Source organism: Capricornis sumatraensis, chromosome 1 (genome assembly GCF_032405125.1).
Source record: "Capricornis sumatraensis isolate serow.1 chromosome 1, serow.2, whole genome shotgun sequence".
In the NCBI taxonomy this organism is placed as follows: domain Eukaryota; kingdom Metazoa; phylum Chordata; class Mammalia; order Artiodactyla; family Bovidae; genus Capricornis; species Capricornis sumatraensis.
This window is the reverse complement of record NC_091069.1, coordinates 38,906,509-38,924,119: the sequence shown is the minus strand read 5'-3', so window position 1 is coordinate 38,924,119 and position 17,611 is coordinate 38,906,509. Positions and strand designations below refer to the sequence as shown.

General features: G+C 38.1%; 1 protein-coding gene across 1 annotated transcript in view; it reads right to left on the bottom strand.

Annotated features, from left to right (window-relative positions):
- Window positions 1-1,085: 1,085 nt before the first annotated feature.
- The window catches only part of GFPT1 (glutamine--fructose-6-phosphate transaminase 1), a 61,024-nt gene continuing 44,498 nt past the window's right edge, over window positions 1,086-17,611 (bottom strand). The window contains exons 14-20 of the mRNA XM_068965888.1: window positions 17,352-17,472; window positions 14,748-14,905; window positions 6,554-6,668; window positions 5,225-5,352; window positions 4,484-4,651; window positions 2,942-3,103; window positions 1,086-1,820 (exon numbers count right to left, since the gene is read on the bottom strand). Coding sequence (XP_068821989.1) covers window positions 1,776-1,820; window positions 2,942-3,103; window positions 4,484-4,651; window positions 5,225-5,352; window positions 6,554-6,668; window positions 14,748-14,905; window positions 17,352-17,472 — 897 coding nt within the window. The 3' untranslated portion in view covers window positions 1,086-1,775. The remainder of the gene's footprint in view (window positions 1,821-2,941; window positions 3,104-4,483; window positions 4,652-5,224; window positions 5,353-6,553; window positions 6,669-14,747; window positions 14,906-17,351; window positions 17,473-17,611) is intronic.

Below are 17,611 nucleotides of genomic sequence, written 5' to 3'. Positions count from 1 at the left end.
CATGTGCATAAAAATGCTAAAATAACATAGTTAAGGAGGACACTACACACATACTAAAACTAGCAGCCCTACACAAAATAATATTACAAACAATTGAAATAGATAAATGTATACCTGCAGCAGCTATATAATGACATGAATAGTAATCCTATTTTAAAAACAGGTTTGTAGTCTCAATCTAACAGTCTTTCTGAATTACCTCAAAATATGCCAATTCTTTCTCTAACACTAACACAAGGCAGAATTCTATGCTTCTCATACAACAGCTACCAGAAGTTCAAACATAGAAAATGGAAAAGGCTCAGCTAACTTTATTAGGCTAAATATCTTACCTTCGCAATTTAAAAATGAAAACTTTTGAAGGAAAAGGACTTAACCAAAACATAAACACACTGCCCTGTAATGCCCAAGATGTTGCTAGAAAGCTCCATGAAGAAATTATTATTCACAACTTTTTGGGTGTCAAACTAGTGTTCTACTCTAAATTTTTTAATCTAAGTTGTTAAGTTTCCATATCTGACACTAGCCAGCTGAAGGCACCTCAATATCACTTTTATACTTATATTTTCTTCATTCCTATTTCAGGGGTAAAGCACAGAATATTCAGAAAGAAAAATACCTAAAAAGTAATAATAAAAATTTTATATAATCCTTCACTAATATCAGTGTAAAGCAGATAGCTTTTTCTAATTTTAGCCCATCATATACATTTAGCCAAATTTTAGTCAAAAGACTTGCAAATCTTCCAAACAACTGCACGGAGTTTCCAAATTGGCATGAAGGTACTAGGGTTTGATTCAACAAAGCAGTAAAGGGAAGTTAAAATTAACTGTAAGGAATTCTCTGGGACAAAACTGAAGAGAATTCTGAACATCAGTATTGATTTGACATATTTGATAGCAACTCTCTGTGGTGATTTCAAAGAACAAAACAGAATGTCCTTCAGCAGTAATTTTTTAAAAGAAACTACAGATACAAGGAAACCAAAACCACTTTTAAGAGATTAAAAAAAAACAAGAAGTAGGATATCCAACTTATCTGTATCCCATCTTCAAATTTAAAATCGTATTGTCAGCTGTTCAAAGCAGCTCAGATTTAAAGTCTGGGCTATGAAATTGCACAAGCATTCTCTGTTAAGGGCTGGATAAAACCAATGCACTACTATACTTCTTAGCTTCCTAAGAAACCTTGATCTACAGATAACAGGCAATAAATCTGAGAGACTAAGAAAATAGAAATCCCATGAAGAAGTTTTCAGTTTTTAAGTTTCATAGACTGATTTAAAAACAAAACAATAAATTTCAAAATAATCACGGCATTTTCTCTTTATAACTTAGCAAAACCTTAATGAAATATCCAAGTACACTGTCACTGGCATTAAATATTCCAATTAAACACACTTTCCAATTAAACACACTTTCATTGGCCTGAATGAAATATGAATGTATGCTGAAACAAATGCCAATTATTTTAATAACATACAATCCTTTCAGTTTGAAGTGGAGGGTCCCAAAATCCAACATTCAGCATCCTTTAAAGAAAATGAGAGCTAAATCTGATACCGATACCAACACAGATTCCACTATTCAAACTCCCCCACAAATCAATGGAAAAATATGAGGTAATTTCACAAAAATCACAAATTGAATGGAATAATTATAACTGACATATAAATAAGGATTTACTAAAAAAGGCTTAAAGGGGTGATATCTTAAATCAAGTTTTAAATACAAAAGGTGTCTTGTGTTGCTTAATCGCCCAGTTTCAGATGCTCCTTATTCTACGGTTACAGATTTGGCAAGATTCCGAGGGAAATCAACCTGCAAAATAAAGGAGTAAGATTTGAGAGATGATACTAACCGGGGTGGCGGTTGCTATCCGCAAATTATTTTTGCTTATACAAACGTAAAAACAGGAACTGTCCTGGTGGTCCAGGGGCTAAGACTCTGCACTCCCAATGTAGGGGCCCTGGGTTCGATCCCTGCTCGGGGAACTAGATCCTGCAAGCCAACTGAGAGTTCACATGCCACAACTAAGAGCTGGTACAGCCAAATAAAGAACCAAAGAAACCCCCTAAAAATAGAAAACGGCTTGTTCATTAACCATCTTTACTGGAGACTACAAAGAATTCGATTAGAAATATAGTGATATAATGCATCTTAAAACGACCCGAAATCAATTCAGAACAAGAATTCCAAAGCAGCCAGTTCAGCACATGGAAAACTCCTGTGGTCCTCTATAAGCTGGCATCCCTCTCCCGGAGAAATGTGTAAGAGTGGGATGTTTTTGTTTTTCAGCATTCACTGTCTGTGTATTTTTTTATACAAACTACAACAGAAGGATACATTTTAGTAAATTTTTAGCTGTATATGACTTTGGAATAGATTCTTTAGATTAACCAAAAGTTGAGCAGAAGGAGCCTTTTTGACTTGAATCTATATTAAAAATTTTTAAACACAGATTAATCCATTTTTCTGCCCTCAGAAAATGTGGAACGGTAAGTACAACTGAACCCTCAGGATTAAAGCTCAGAGGCAGTGATGCAGTCCTCCTAATAGAAAAATAATAGTGACTGCCACAGAGACTGTTAAGAGTAGAATGTTTTGATTGTCACTGTAGTTGTCACAATGAATGAGGGACCAGGAATGCTGAGAGTCCTTCAATGTGTGAGGAAGTCCCAAAGAATTTCCAATAGCTACCCCACTGAGAAACACAGAAAGAAAACAGGTGGAGAGTCCCCAAGGAGGTAATCTCCACTGATGGAGCTAATGTCGAAGATTCTTTCAGGTTCGATGGGTGTGAAAATGTCAGGATGCAACCGACAAAACTGGGCCATGGAACTACAACAGGTGACAGATGTCTGTATGATGGAATTATCAAATCCTACTGCTAAAAACTTGGAAGGAAACTATCTAAATTTCCGCAGTGGTCCGACACTTACATCATAACCTCTCAGGACAGCCAGGTGGAAGGCCAGCAGCTGTAAGGGGATCACGCTGAGAATGCCCTGCAGGCAGTCCACTGAGTGGGGCACCTTGATTGTTCTTTTTGTGTTCTTAATGGTCTCAGTGTCTTCCTTGTCACAGATCACCACGGGCCGTCCCTGGGAAAGAGATCACATGCACGATCACTGGTTAAGCAAAGGCAGGGCTGTAACACGTGAGCATGCACGTTTTGCACTGCACAATTCAATGTGGCCTCACTGACGTCAGTTCAGTCACTCAGTCGTGTCTGACTCTTTGCGACCCCATGGACTGCAGCAGGCCAGGCCTCTCTGTCCATCATCAACTCCCAGAGTTTACTCAGACTCATGTCCATTGAGTCAGTGACACCATCCAACCATCTCATCCTCTGTCGTCCCCCTCTCCTCCCGCCTTCAATCTTTCCCAGCATCAGGGTCTTTTCAAATGAGTCAGTTCTTCACACCAGGTGGCCAAAGTATTGGAGTTTCAGCTTCAACATCAGTCCTTCCAATGAATATTCAGGACAGATTTCCTTTAGATGGACTGGTTGGATCTCCTTGCAGTCCAAGGGACTCTAAAGAGACTTCTCCAAAACCACAGTTCAAAAGCATCAATGCTTCAGCACTGAAGATTTCTTTATAGTCCAATTTTCAAATCCATAAATGACTACTGCAAAAACCATAGCCTTGACTAGATGGACCTTTGTTGGCAAAGTAATGCCTCTCCTTTTTAATATGCTGTCTAGGTTGGTCATAACTTTTCTTCCAAGGAGCAAGCATCTTTTAATTTCATGGCTGCAGTCACCATCTGCAGTGATTTTGGAACCCCTCAAAAATAGTCCGTCACTGTTTTCCCATCTATCTGCCATGAAGTGATGGGACCGGATGCCATGATCTTAGTTTTCTGAATGTTGAGCTTTAGGCCAACTTTTTCACTCTCCTCTTTCACTTTCATCAAGAGGCTCTTTAGTTCTTCTTCACTTTCTGCCATAAGGGTAGTGTCATCTGCATATCTGAAGTTATTGACATTCCTCCCGGCAATCTTGATTCCAGCTTGTGCTTCATCCAGCCCAGCATTTCTCATGATGTACTCTGCATATAAGTTAAATAAGCAGGGTGACAATGTACAGCCTTGACGTACTCCTTTCCCGATTTGGAACCAGTCTGTTGTTCCATGTCCAGTTCTAACTGTTGCTTCCTGACCTGCATACAGATTTCTCAAGATGCAGGTCAGGTGGTCTGGTATTCCCATCTCTTTAAGAATTTTCCACACTGGTATAGGCTTATTTAAACTCACAATCCCATGTGGTAAGTCTCATGCATAAGTCAAGGAAATAGAAGCTCTGTGGCAGTGGTTCCCAATCTTTTTGGCACCATGGACTAGTTTTGTGGAAGACAATTTTTCCACAGACCTGGGTGGGTGGGGGGAGGGATGGGATGGTTTCAGGATGATTCTCATAATTATGCAACCAAGATCCCTTGCATGTGCAGCCTGTGTCCTCACAGTAACCCCTGACTTACCTGCCTAGCAACCACTTGCTGTAGAGCATTCTGACACTTGGCGTAGGTGTGATCTCTCATGATGATCATGATGACAGGCATCAACTTATCCACCAAAGCCAGAGGGCCATGTTTCAACTCACCAGCAAGGATACCTTCAGAGTGCATGTAGGTGATTTCTTTGATTTTCTAAGAGGAAAGAACTAGATTAGTCTTCAGTCTGTTTTTCAAAAACCCATTCTTAAATAAATATTACACAAGATATCTGCTGTTGGAAATCCCTGTCTTATTTTTCAGACAGTATTAAAGGATCTGTGACGTACAAATAGAACTAATATGTTTACTGATCATTATTTCTATAATGTCAACAAGTAATTGGGAGTTTTAGAACTCCAAAAGGACTTTTTGAAGATTTTAGACTGTCACGAGTGTACTCATGTTTCTTTGTAACAGTTTTCCTAATTGTTTCATATTTCACCTCAAATCTCACACCTACAGAATATATTATTTTTTTATTCACATGTGGACAAAACATTAACCCAAGTTACTTTCTAAACCCAAGTTCTCATGCTGAAGTGTACTTCCTTGATTTTCAATTTCTGAATTAAGTATTCTGTTATACTTTCTCAAGGTAAACAAATCAGAATGCGTAAATATAAAGGCACTTTTGTAGAAGTTCCACCTATTTCATTCAATCTGAAAATATGACTATCTGCCAGGTTTATGAGTCAACAGACTACAACTGGAAATGAGAAGACTTACCAGGGCCCCTTCCAGACAAGTAGCATAATGATAGCCACGGCCCATTATCAAGACTGACTTCTGGTGATAAAGTTCTGTTGCCAGTTTCTGAATTTCATCATCCATGCTCAAAACTTCCTTAATCAAATCTGTTAAGAAGTAATGTTAGCAAAATCTATGAAAAAAGGACAATATACCAAACAATATAATACTAACATATGGTCAGTTCAGTCGTTCAGTCGTGTCCGACTTTGCGACCCCATGAATTGCAGCATGCCAGGCCTCCCTGTCCATCACCAACTCCCAAAGTTCACCCAGACTCACGTCCATCAAGTTGGTGATGCCATCCAACATCTCATCCTCTGTCATCCCCTTCTCCTACTGCCCCCAATCCCTCCCAGCATCAGAGTCTTTTCCAATGACAACTTTTTGCATGAGGTGCCGAAAGTACTGGAGTTTCAGCTTTAGCATCACTCCTTCCAAAGAACACCCAGGACTGATCTCCTTTAGAATGGACTGGTTGGATCTCCTTGCAGTCCAAGGGACTCTCAAGAGTCTTCTCCAACACCACACTTCAGAAGCATCAATTCTTTGGCACTCAGCTTTCTTCACAGTCCAACTTTCACATCCATACATGACCACAGGAAAAACCATAGCCTTGACTAGACGGACCTTTGTTGGCAAAGTAATGTCTCTGCTTTTCAATATGCTATCTAGGTTGGTCATAACTTTTCTTCCAAGGAGTAAGCGTCTTTTAATTTCATAGCTGCAACCACCATCTGCAGTGATTTTGGAGCCCCAAAAAATAAAGTCTGACACTGTTTCCATTGTTTCCCCATCTATTTCCTATGAAGTGATGGAACCAGATGCCATAATCTAAGTTTTCTGAATGTTGAACTCTAAGCCAACATTTTCACTCTCCTCTTTCACTTTCATCAAGAGGCTTTTTAGTTCCTCTTCATGCATTGGAGAAGGAAATGGCAACCCACTCCAGTGTTCTTGCCTAAAGAATCCCAGGGACAGGGGAGCCTGGTGGGGAGCTGTCTATGGGGTCGCACAGAGTCGGACACGACTGAAGCGACTTAGCAGCAGCAGCAGCAGCAGCATATCTGAGGTTATTGATATTTCTCTCAGCAATCTTGATTCTACCTTGTGCTTCTTCCAGCCCATATGGGTAACAACCGATAAAACACCAATGTTTCTAATCTTCTGTGCTATCAGTGCGGGGTTTTTAAATGAACAGGTACAAAAAGTAAAGAGATACTACTAACTAAACAGGTACAAGCCATAGCTTCACCCATCCCCCACTCCCTCAGACAATAACTACTGTGTGTGTAAGGGTCTTCATACCGGGCAGCCGCTTCAATCCAAGCATGATCTCTTTGCGTCTCTCCTGCATGGAGATCCTGTCATCACACATCATAAGAGCAAACATCACAAGAGATACAAACTGGCTGGTGTATGCCTGAAAGAGCACAAGAATGCACAGAATTAGCTGCACTGCATTTTAAGAACTTGGAACTTTTAACTTAAAAAAAAAGATGAAAATAAACAAAAAATTTCCACCGAGGTTACAGAATTGTGAATATCTTAAAGACCTGCAATTACACTGCCCAGACCATCTCCATTCCTGTTAGCTGTGCGTGAATATGAGATATGCCTATTTTACCACATTCCTTGCAATGTGGAGAATTATCCTTTCAACAAACTTTTACCAGACAGCTGGACAACAGACTCTCACTACTATGTCATCATACAGCCCTTGAATTCAAAAAATTAAGATTATTTTTCATGTTTTTCAGTCATTTTGTTTTATCTATTGAAAATTAATTTCATTATTCTTCACTTGCTTTTATTTTTTGACTTGGGTTTGTTTTCTTTTCAGTTGGTCTTGAAAGATCTCTCTTGTTAAATTTCAAATACATTTTCCCAGTTTAGGTTAAACTTTTACAATAGTGTTTATTGACACAAAAGCTTTAATTTTTTAACTTTAGGTCATACTTTCTAGCATAAACAGTCCTTCTACCCTAACATTGGTTAAGTATTATTAAATATTCTTAATTCTGTTGGTTCCATTGTCCCTTTCTGCTTTTTTCCCTAGACACTTCCTGTAGCCTAAGTTCTCTGATATACTAGAGCTATGTCACAGAATACAGATCCTGCCTCACATTTTTAGTTTATTTACAAAACAATCATCCCATCCAGAAACATGGTTTCTATCAATTTGTTAGGAATTTAAAAGTCTAGAAAGTTATATGTTGTAACTCCGCCCATGGCAAAGGTCATGAGGAAGGAGGCTTGGCATACGCAAAGGCGTGATCAAGCCTCAGGAAACCCCCTGTTCCCGAGCATCTAACCCAAAACCAGAGTCTGTTTTATGCTCTCACCTACACCTCTGACTTTATGGGGGGCTCTCCCCCATAACCGTTTCTCTCGGAGAAGGAGTAAACGTGCAGCTCCAAGGCAATAAAAATTCCTGGGCGTGACAAGAGTGTTTCAACTTATGAACTCCTCTGAAGGTTATCTAGCCCACCTGTATAGGTTCGTCCGGCCACATGTGATTGTTTACAGCCTCCCAATCTGAGAGGCACGAGATGTTTTAGACTTACTAAAGGCAAATTCTTTTGGGGAGTTAGAAATTATTAGTATAGTGGGTTGGTTAGGAATTATATTGGTGAAGGGTTTTTCATTTGTTGTGTCAATAATTGCTGCTAATTCCCTGCTCTGGGTGGGACAAGGATGTCTCAGGTCAAACCCCTCTGCTGACAGACTAGCTTGTGTGACAGGATTATCCATACTCCTGCCACTACACGATTGTTTACTACCTCTCAACCATAAACAGCACAGAGAGTTTTGGAGTATTTTGAGAGTCTTAATTAGCACAGTGCTTTTTCTTCTTGTTGAGTCAATGATTGCCGCCAGCCTCCATATCCTTAGGCACCTGGGAATATATTAATCAATGTATTTGGAATATAGAAAAGGAAATATAGTAGTTTTTGATGTTAGCAATACTAGACTTTTTGAGTTAATGGATTTTCTCTTTTGTAATAGATCACTGTGTTTTGTTATAAATCGCTGTGTCCTTGTTATGTAAAAATGTAACTTTATCACTATCTTAAGACTAAACAGATCTTAAGGGGAGCATTGGTGAAAGGATTTTCATTTGTTGGGCTGATGTTTGCTGCTAAATCTCCATGTTCCCTACCCTTATAATGAATATAACTAGCATATAGGAAGAAGTAAGTATTAACCTTTAAGCATATAGGAGAAATAAGTATTAACCTTTAAGATTAATCATGTTAACCTTGGGTTAAATAAATTCCTTTCTTGATTGTAACTCACTACACCCTCACCCTATAGGAATGTAACTTTATTTGGAGGGTGGTGCCTGGTTTAAGAAAAAACACCTTTGGAAGAAATAAGTTTTTTGGTTATCAGAAAGAAAGGATCATAAAATCCCTAAGACCTTTTTATGTGAAGCACCTGATTTTGATAAAGGTCAGGACTGCTGACCCCCCCGTGACTCTGTATTCATCCCTATTGTAACAAAAGGTATATAAGCAAACCCAAAAATAAAGAAATCGGATCAGTTTCCGGAAAGACTGATTTCCCCATGTCGCTTCCTTCTTGCTCCCGTTTCTCTGGCTGAATTCCCATCTGGATTCAGCCTCCTTTTCTCCACTACACTATCTCCTACTACACTATCCGTTTCTAATCTCTCTCTATATCTGTAATTAAGTATGTATTTTTCCAAAGATGCCGACGCCGTCCCCACCTTCGAATTCCCTGGATCCACCGGGGCTGGACCCCGGCAATGTCTGACTTTTGCAACCCCGGGGACTGTAGCCCACACCAAAGCTTCTCTGTCCATGGGATTACCCAGGCAAGAATACTGGAGTGGGTTGCCATTTCCTACTCCAGGGGATCTTCCCGACCCAAGGATCAAACTCGCATCTCCTGCACTGGCAGGTGGATTCTTCACCACTGAGCCACAGCAAAGCCCATTAAAAAAAAAAGAAAGTTATATAGTTTTCATCTGTTTGACAAATATTTATGAATATCTTACACATTTCTTGGTAGAGTTATTTTTAAGTATTTTTATAGCTTCCCTGATGACTCAGACGGTAAAGAATCTGCACGCAACGCAGGAGACCCGGGTTTGATCCCTGGGTTGGAAAGAGCCCCTGGAGAAGGAAATGGCAACCCACTCCAGTACTCTTGCCTGGAGAATCCCATGGACAGAGGAACCTAGCAGGCAACAGTCCATGGGGTCACAAAGAGTCAGACATGACTGAGTGACTAACACATAGTTATTAAAAAATAGAATCTCTTCTCCAAATACACACACCCATACATTTCTAAGTAGCCACTGTCAGTTTACAGAAAAAAGATTTCTGTATATTTTAAAACTTATTTTTATTGAAGTAATACTTAATGTATCATCTTACATAAGCTACAGGAGTACAAGATAGTGATTCATAATTTTTCAAGATTATACTTGATTTACAGTTATTATAAAATACTGGATATAGTTCCTATATTATGCTTTGTAGCATATTTTATACATAATAGCTTGCACCTTTTCATCCTCTACCCCTATATTGCTCCTCTCCTCTTCCCTGTTCCCACTAGTAACTACTAGATCTCTAAATCTGTCACTCTGCTTCTTTTTATACCCACTAGTTTGCTGTATTTTTTAGATTCCACATATAGGTGACACAATATAGTATTTATCTTTTATTTATTTCATTTAGCATAATATCCTCCAAGTCCACTCATGTTACTGCAAATGGCAAAATTTCATTCGTTTTTAATGATTGAGAAGTATCCCACTGTGTGTGTAGGTGTATGTGTGTATATGTGTGTGTGTACAGGTGAATGGATAAAAAAGAAGTGATTTATATACATATCTGTTTTATCCATTCATCTGTTGATGGACACTTACGTTGCTTTCATAAGTTGGCAACTGTAAATAATGCTGTTATGAACACTGGGGTGCATGTATTTTTTCGAATTAGCATTTTTTATTTTCTTTGGATATACACTCAGAAGAGAAATTGCTGGATCATCTGATAATTGTTTTCAATTTTTTGAAGATTCTCCATACTGTTTTCCACAGTGGCTGTATCAATTTACATTCCTACCAACAATGCACGAGGATTCTCTTTTCTCTATAGCCTCATCAACATTGGTTATTTGTGCCCTTTTTGATGATAGCCATTCTGGTAAGTGTGAGCTGATTATCACACTGTAGTTTTCATTTGCATTTTCCTGTATGGATGTGAGGGTTGGACTGTGAAGAAAGCTGAGCGCCGAAGAATTGATGCTTTTGAAGTGTGGTGTTGGAGAAGACTCTTGAGAGTCCCTTGGACTGCAAGGAAATCCAACCAGTCCATTCTGAAGGAGATCAGCCCGGGATTTCTTTGGAAGGATTGATGCTAAAGCTGAAACTCCTGTACTTTGGCCACCTCAGGCGAAGAGGTGACTCACTGGAAAAGACTCTGATGCTGGGAGGGATTGGGGGCAGGAGGAGAAGGGGACGACAGAGGATGAGATGGCTGGATGGCATCACTGACTCGATGGATGTGAGTCTCAGTGAACTCCAGGAGTTGGTGATGGACAGGGAGGCCTGGCGTGCTGTGATTCATGGGGTCGCAAAGAGTCGGACACGACTGAGCAACTGAACTGAACTGAACGGAATGATTAAGGGTGCTGAACATCTTTTAGTGCATTTGTTGACCACTACATGTACTCTTTGGAGAAAGGTCTATTCAGGTGTTTGGCCAATTTTTTCATCAGGTATTTTTTTATGCTGAGTTGTATGAGCTGTTTATATATATAATTTTTGATATTAGTCCTTCATTGGTCATATCATTTGCAAATCTTTTTCCCATTAAGCAGGTTGTCTTTTTGTTTTGCTGATGGTTTCCTTTGCTGCGCAAAAGCTTTAAGTATAATTAGGTCCCATTTATTTACTTTTGCTTTTGTTTCTATTATTTTAGAAGGATACAAAAAAAAGTTACTGCAATATAAGTCAAAGAGTGTCCTAACTAGGTTTGCATCTAGAAATTTTATGATTTCTGGTCTCACATTTAAGTCTTTCTTTAATCCACTTTTAGTTTAGTTTTGTATATGGTGTTAGAGAACATTCTAACTCCATTCTTTTGCATGTAACTGTCTTGTTTCCCCATTACCACTTATTGAAGAGATTGACTTTATTGTATATTCTTGCTTCTTTGTCATAGATTAATTGAACTTAAGTGCATGGGTTTATTTCTGGGCTCGCTATTCCATTCTATTGATCTAAGCATCTGTTTTTGTACCAGTACCATATTGTTTTGATTACTATAGCTTTGTAGCATAGTTTGATGTCAGGGAGCATGAGTCCTCCAGTTCTGTTCTTTCTCAAGACTGTTTCATCTATTCAAGGTCTTTCATGTTTTTACACAAATTTTTAAATTACTTGCTCTAGTTCTATGAAAAATAGCATTGGTATTTTGAAAGGCACTGCATTCAATCTGTAGACTGCCTTGGGCAGTTGTTCATTTTAGCAATATTAATTCTTCTAATCCAAGAGCACGATGTATTTCCATCCACTTGCGTAATCTTCAATTTTTTTCATCACTGTGTTATAGTTTTCAGAGTACAGGTCTTTTCCCCTCCTTAGGTACATTTATTTCTAGGCATCTTATTCTTTCTGAAGCAATGGCAAATGGGATTATTTCCTTAATTTCTTTTCCTGATAGCTCATAGTTAGTGTTTGGAAATGCAACAGATTTCTGTGTATTAGTTTTGTACTCTGCAACTTTGCTAAATTCACTGATGAGCTCTAGCGGTTTTCTAGTGATATCCTTAGGATATTCTATGTATAGTATTATGTCATCTGCAAACAGTGACAGTCTTACTTCTTTCCAATTTACAGTCCTTTTATTTCTTTTTCTGGTTTGATTGCTATGACTAGGGCTTCAATACTGTGATGAATAAAAATGGTAATAGTGGGCATCTTTGTCTCTTCCTGATCTTAGAGGAAATGCCTTCAGTTTTGCACCACTGAGTATGCTGTTATCTATGGGTTTCTCACATATGATCTTTACTATGTTGAGGTGGAGAAGGAAATGGCAACCCACTCCAGTGTTCTTGCCTGGAGAATCCCAGGAATGGCAGAGCCTGGTGGGCTGCCGTCTATGGGGTCGCACAGAGTCGGACATGACTAAAGCAACTTAGCAGCAGCAGCAGAGTCTGTCTATGCCCACTTTCCAGAGAGCATTTTCATAAATGGATACTGAATTTCATCAAAAGCTTTTTCTTGCATCTACTGAGATGATCATATGGTTTTTATTCTTCAATTTGTTAATGTGGTGTATCACACTGATTGACTTGTAGATACTGAAAAATCCTTGCCTCCTTGGGGTAAATCCAAACTGATCCTGGTGTATGATTCTTTTAAAGTATTATTGAATTTGCTTAGCTAGTATCTTGTTGAAGATTTTTTTGTCTATGTTCTTCAGTGATAATTGGCCTGCAGCTTTTAGTGAATCTAAGAAAAATTAGACTAAACTGTCATAATACTATGTTTTCAGGGAGTCATTTTTTTTTTAAGAAATTGAAGTATATACTAAAAGGAAATGCTTATTTTCCTATACAAGGTTCAACTACTGGGGGAAACTGGGTGAAAAGTATCTGGACTTCTCTATTATCTTTGCAACTTCCTATAAATCTATAGTTATTTCAAAACAAAAAGATTTTAGAAAATGACTTGCCAAAAAAAAAACTACTGACATTAAAAAAAACATGAATAAGTCTTAAAGCCTCACATTAAATGCAAGAAGCCAGATACAAGAGACATGTATTATTACAATCTCATTTTTAAGAAATTTCTAGAAAATTAAATATGAAATAATATAGTAAGAGAAAGTAATACTTGCCTGAAGCTAAGGCTGAGGGGTAGAAGTGGAAATTGACTAGGCACAAAGGAACTTTTTCAAGAAATTAAGTCTTTTAAAATTAGGCTATGGTGATAAACAGCCAAATTTACTAAAAGTATAACTTAAAATTTGTGAATACTATATGAAAATTATACCTCAGTAAAGTTGTAGAAAAAAAGTTGACAGCAGAATCTAAGTGATGGGTATAGAGGTGTTAAATGTAAAATTCTTTAAATTCTGCTAATAAGTTTGAAAATTATAATAAAATACTGAGGAAAATTATCTTTTCATGAATGACAGAATTAGAAATCAAAAAAAAATATATTTCTCCTGGCAGTTCATAGTTAACAAAGATTCAATAAAAAGATAAATCAACAGCCCCTGTTCACTGCTATGATCCCATGTCCCAAACATGCCATGCTGAAGCCCTTGCTTCAAATGTGTTTGAATGAAGGGTCTGGGATTCTAACCTCTGATCAAAAGCTGTCTGTCTGGACACTTTCCAAGAATCCAAAAACTGCTGCTGAGGGAGGCTGTTTATTCATTCAGGCGCAGAACGGAAACCCAAGAACAAATATCTTACATGTTTTCATTACCATATGGAGAAAATTCAGGCTTCAGTTTTCTGTAAACTACAGTGTTAGTAATATCGAAGTAACCAAGAAACAAAAACCTCACTTGGAGTTTTTACTTGAAAATTTTAACTTTTCCACAAAAAAACTCTCCATGGGGTTCTTTAAATGAAAAAAAGAATCCAAATGTTATTTGTATATGTTAACATCTTTAACATACTACACACATCGTTAACATAAACCCACCAATACCTAAGCATCTTATTCAACAATCAGCAATAAATATTAGATTTAAGCAGAACAACAGATAAGAAACTGAAATTTTGAAATCACAAAGAATAATACATGTGTGGAGAACATTTCCTGCATTTATACAACTTCCTAAGATTCATATTTTTATTACTAGTACTAAATTTATGCATATCCTAATTTCAAAGAACAAAGTAGTCTCCCTAGGCCTCAACAAAAATAAATGTGCTTTTAAATCTCCACAAATGTATGGTATATTTAAAGAAAAAACAGATAGTGTTATATAATACTCTTTTTTTAGTATCACCAAGCTTTATACTAAAAGGGTATTTCTCTTTACAAACCTTCAAAGGTAGTGTGCATATTTTGGCACATTTATTAGGACAGTATAAATATGTAAATAAAAATGTCAAAAATTATTAGAATTAAACTGGATGTTTCTGTTATTTTTCTAATTCCCTACTATACTCAAATAAGAAGCTGTTATACTTACCACAGATCCTACCCTGCCAGAGCAGGAGTGATATAAACGCTGAATGGAGAGAGCCAGCAGAGACTCAAGCAAAATGAACTTACATTATATACCTTTGTCCCTTTTAAGCTCTTAAGATGAGCATGAGGAAGGGAGATGACAAGTGTTTTTACCTATTTTTGACCCTTAAGTCTTAGGATAATTACAATGACTAGTTAACTATATGAACTGTACAAGTGCTAAGAAATGAAATAGAAGATACAGATTAGTCTATTTCACCAACACTATGATTAAATTATCACATGAGAATTAAGTCAAGAACTTACTTTTGTGCTGGCCACACCAATCTCAGGCCCAGCATTGATATGAACTCCACAGTCTGTCTCTCTCGATATGGAACTGCCGACTGTGTTTGTGATCCCCACAGTTAAAGCTCCTCTCTCCTTACAGTACCGAAGTCCCATCAAGGTATCTGCTGTCTCTCCTGGATAAAAAAGAAGACAATAGTAACAGACAGAGCTGTGAACATTTGCTCTTCCACAGATGCAAAACCAGAAAACTGATGACTCTTTCAACAATATCATTTGCTTTATTATTTTCTAATTGAAGTATAGTTGATTTACAATGTTTCAGGCATACACCAAAGTGATTCAGTTCTATATATGTTTTTCAGATTTTTGTTCATTATGGGTTATTATAAGATATTGATATTGAATATAGCTCCCTGTGCTTGGTTACCTATTTTATATATAGTAGTATATATCTGTTAATCCCCAATTTCCTCCCCCGCCTTCCCCATCTGTTTTAAATAAAACACGTACTTAAAATGATAAAATTATAAAGCTTTTAATAACAGGATCCTACTTCTTAGGATCTCCTTTTTTCTTTGTCTTTAAAACTTCAGCTCTTTTGAGTGTAAAATGTGTTGCCTTTATTAACTCATTAAGAATTCTATAATATAAAAATAAATCTATATTTGTCAAGTTACTAGCAAATAACTGGAATGCAAAGAATAGTAAGAAGAGATAAGAAAGCCTTCCTCAGCAATCAATGCAAAGAAATAGAGGAAAACAACAGAATGGGAAAGACTAGAGATCTCTTCAAGAAAATTAGAGATACCAAGGGAATATTTCATGCAAAGATGGGCTCGATAAAGGACAGAAATGGTATGGACCTAACAGAAGCAAAAGATATTAAGAAGAGGTGACAAGAATACACAGAAGAACTGTACAAAAAAGATCTTCATGACCCAGATAATCACGATGGTGTGATCACTCACCTAGAGCCAGACATCCTGGAATGTGAAGTCAAATGGGCCTTAGAAAGCATCACTACAAACAAAGCTAGTGGAGGTGATGGAATTCCAGTTGAGCTATTTCGAATCCTGAAAGATGATGCTGTGAAAGTGCTGCACTCAATATGCCAGCAAATTTGGAAAACTCAGCAGTGGCCACAGGACTGGAAAAGGTCAGTTTTCATTCCAATTCCAAAGAAAGGCAATGCCAAAGAATGCTCAAACTACCGCACAATTGCACTCATCTCACATGCTAGTAAAGTAATGCTCAAAATTCTACAAGCCAGGCTTCAGCAATACGTGAACTGTGAATTTCCAGATGTTCAAGCTGGTTTTAGAAAAGGCAGAGGAACCAGAGATCAAATTGCCAACATCCGCTGGATCATGGAAAAAGCAAGAGAGTTCCAGAAAAACATCTACTTCTGCTTTATTGACTATGCCAAAGCCTTTGACTGTGTGGATCACAATAAACTGTGGAAGATTCTGAAAGAGATGGGAATACCAGACCACCTGACCTGCATCTTGAGAAACCTATATGCAGGTCAGGAAGCAACAGTTAGAACTGGACATGGAACAACAGACTGGTTCCAAATAGGAAAAGGAGTACGTCAAGGCTGTATATTGTCACCCTGCTTAATTCACTTCTATGCAGAGTACATCATGAGAAACGCTGGGTTGGAAGAAGCACAAGCTGGAATCAAGATTGCTGGGAGAAATAACAATTACCTCAGATATGCAGATGACACTACCCTTAGGGCAAAAAGTGAAGGAACTAAAAAGCCTCTTGATGAAGGTGAAAGCGGAGAGTGAAAAAGTTGGCTTAAAGCTAAACATTCAGAAGACTAAGATCACGGCATCTTCATGAGAAGTTGAAGATGCCATCATTTCACAGGAAATGGATGGGGAAACAGTGGAAACAGTGTCAGACTTTATTTTGGGGGGCTCCAAAATCACTGCAGATGGTGATTGCAGCCATGAAATTAAAAGACGCTTACTCTTTGGAAGGAAAGTTATGACCAACCTAGACAGCATATTCAAAAGCAGAGACATTACTTTGCCAACAAAGGTCCGTCTAGTCAAGGCTATGGTTTTTCCAGTAGTCATGTATGGATGTGAGAGTTGGACTGTGAAGAAAGCTGAGTGCGGAAGAATTGATGCTCTTGAACTGTGGTTTTGGAGAAGTCTCTTGAGAGTCCCTTGGGCTGCAAGGAGATCCAACCAGCCCATTCTAGAGGAGATCGGCCCTGGGATTTCTTTGGAAGGAATGATGCTAAAGCTGAAAAACTCTAGTACTTAGGGCACCTCATGCAAAGAGTTGACTCATTGGAAAAGACTTTGATGCTGGGAGGGATTGGGGGCAGGAGGAGAAGGGGATGACAGAGGATGAGATGGCTGGATGGCAACACTGACTCAATGGACGTGAGTCTGGGTGAACTCCGGGAGTTGGTGATGGACAGGGAGGCCCGGCGTGCTGCGATTCATGGGGCTGCAAAGAGTGGGACACGACTGAGCGACTGAACTGAACTGACTGACTCACCAGCAAATACTAGTTTATCTTTAAGTATCAGTTTTGCAGATATATGCTGTAGTTGTTAGAAAGAACGACTTTCCTTTTAAGTCTTTAAAATTAGCATACCTGACTGACTAATGAAAAAGCAAACATCATCTCGAAAAACTGGGGTGTTTCTATCCAGGAAGTCACTGGCAAGCTCCACCATAACAGGCAACTCAGTCAGCTCTTCCAGAACTTGACGTGTCTGCAGAGAAAACAGATGCCTTGGTCAGACAACTGTATTTCAAATACTCTTTTTCACTGGAATATCTTAGACTCAATGTATAATTTTCACTTTTTCTGATTATAAAAATGATATGTAAGCAATGTTAGAAAATACAAAC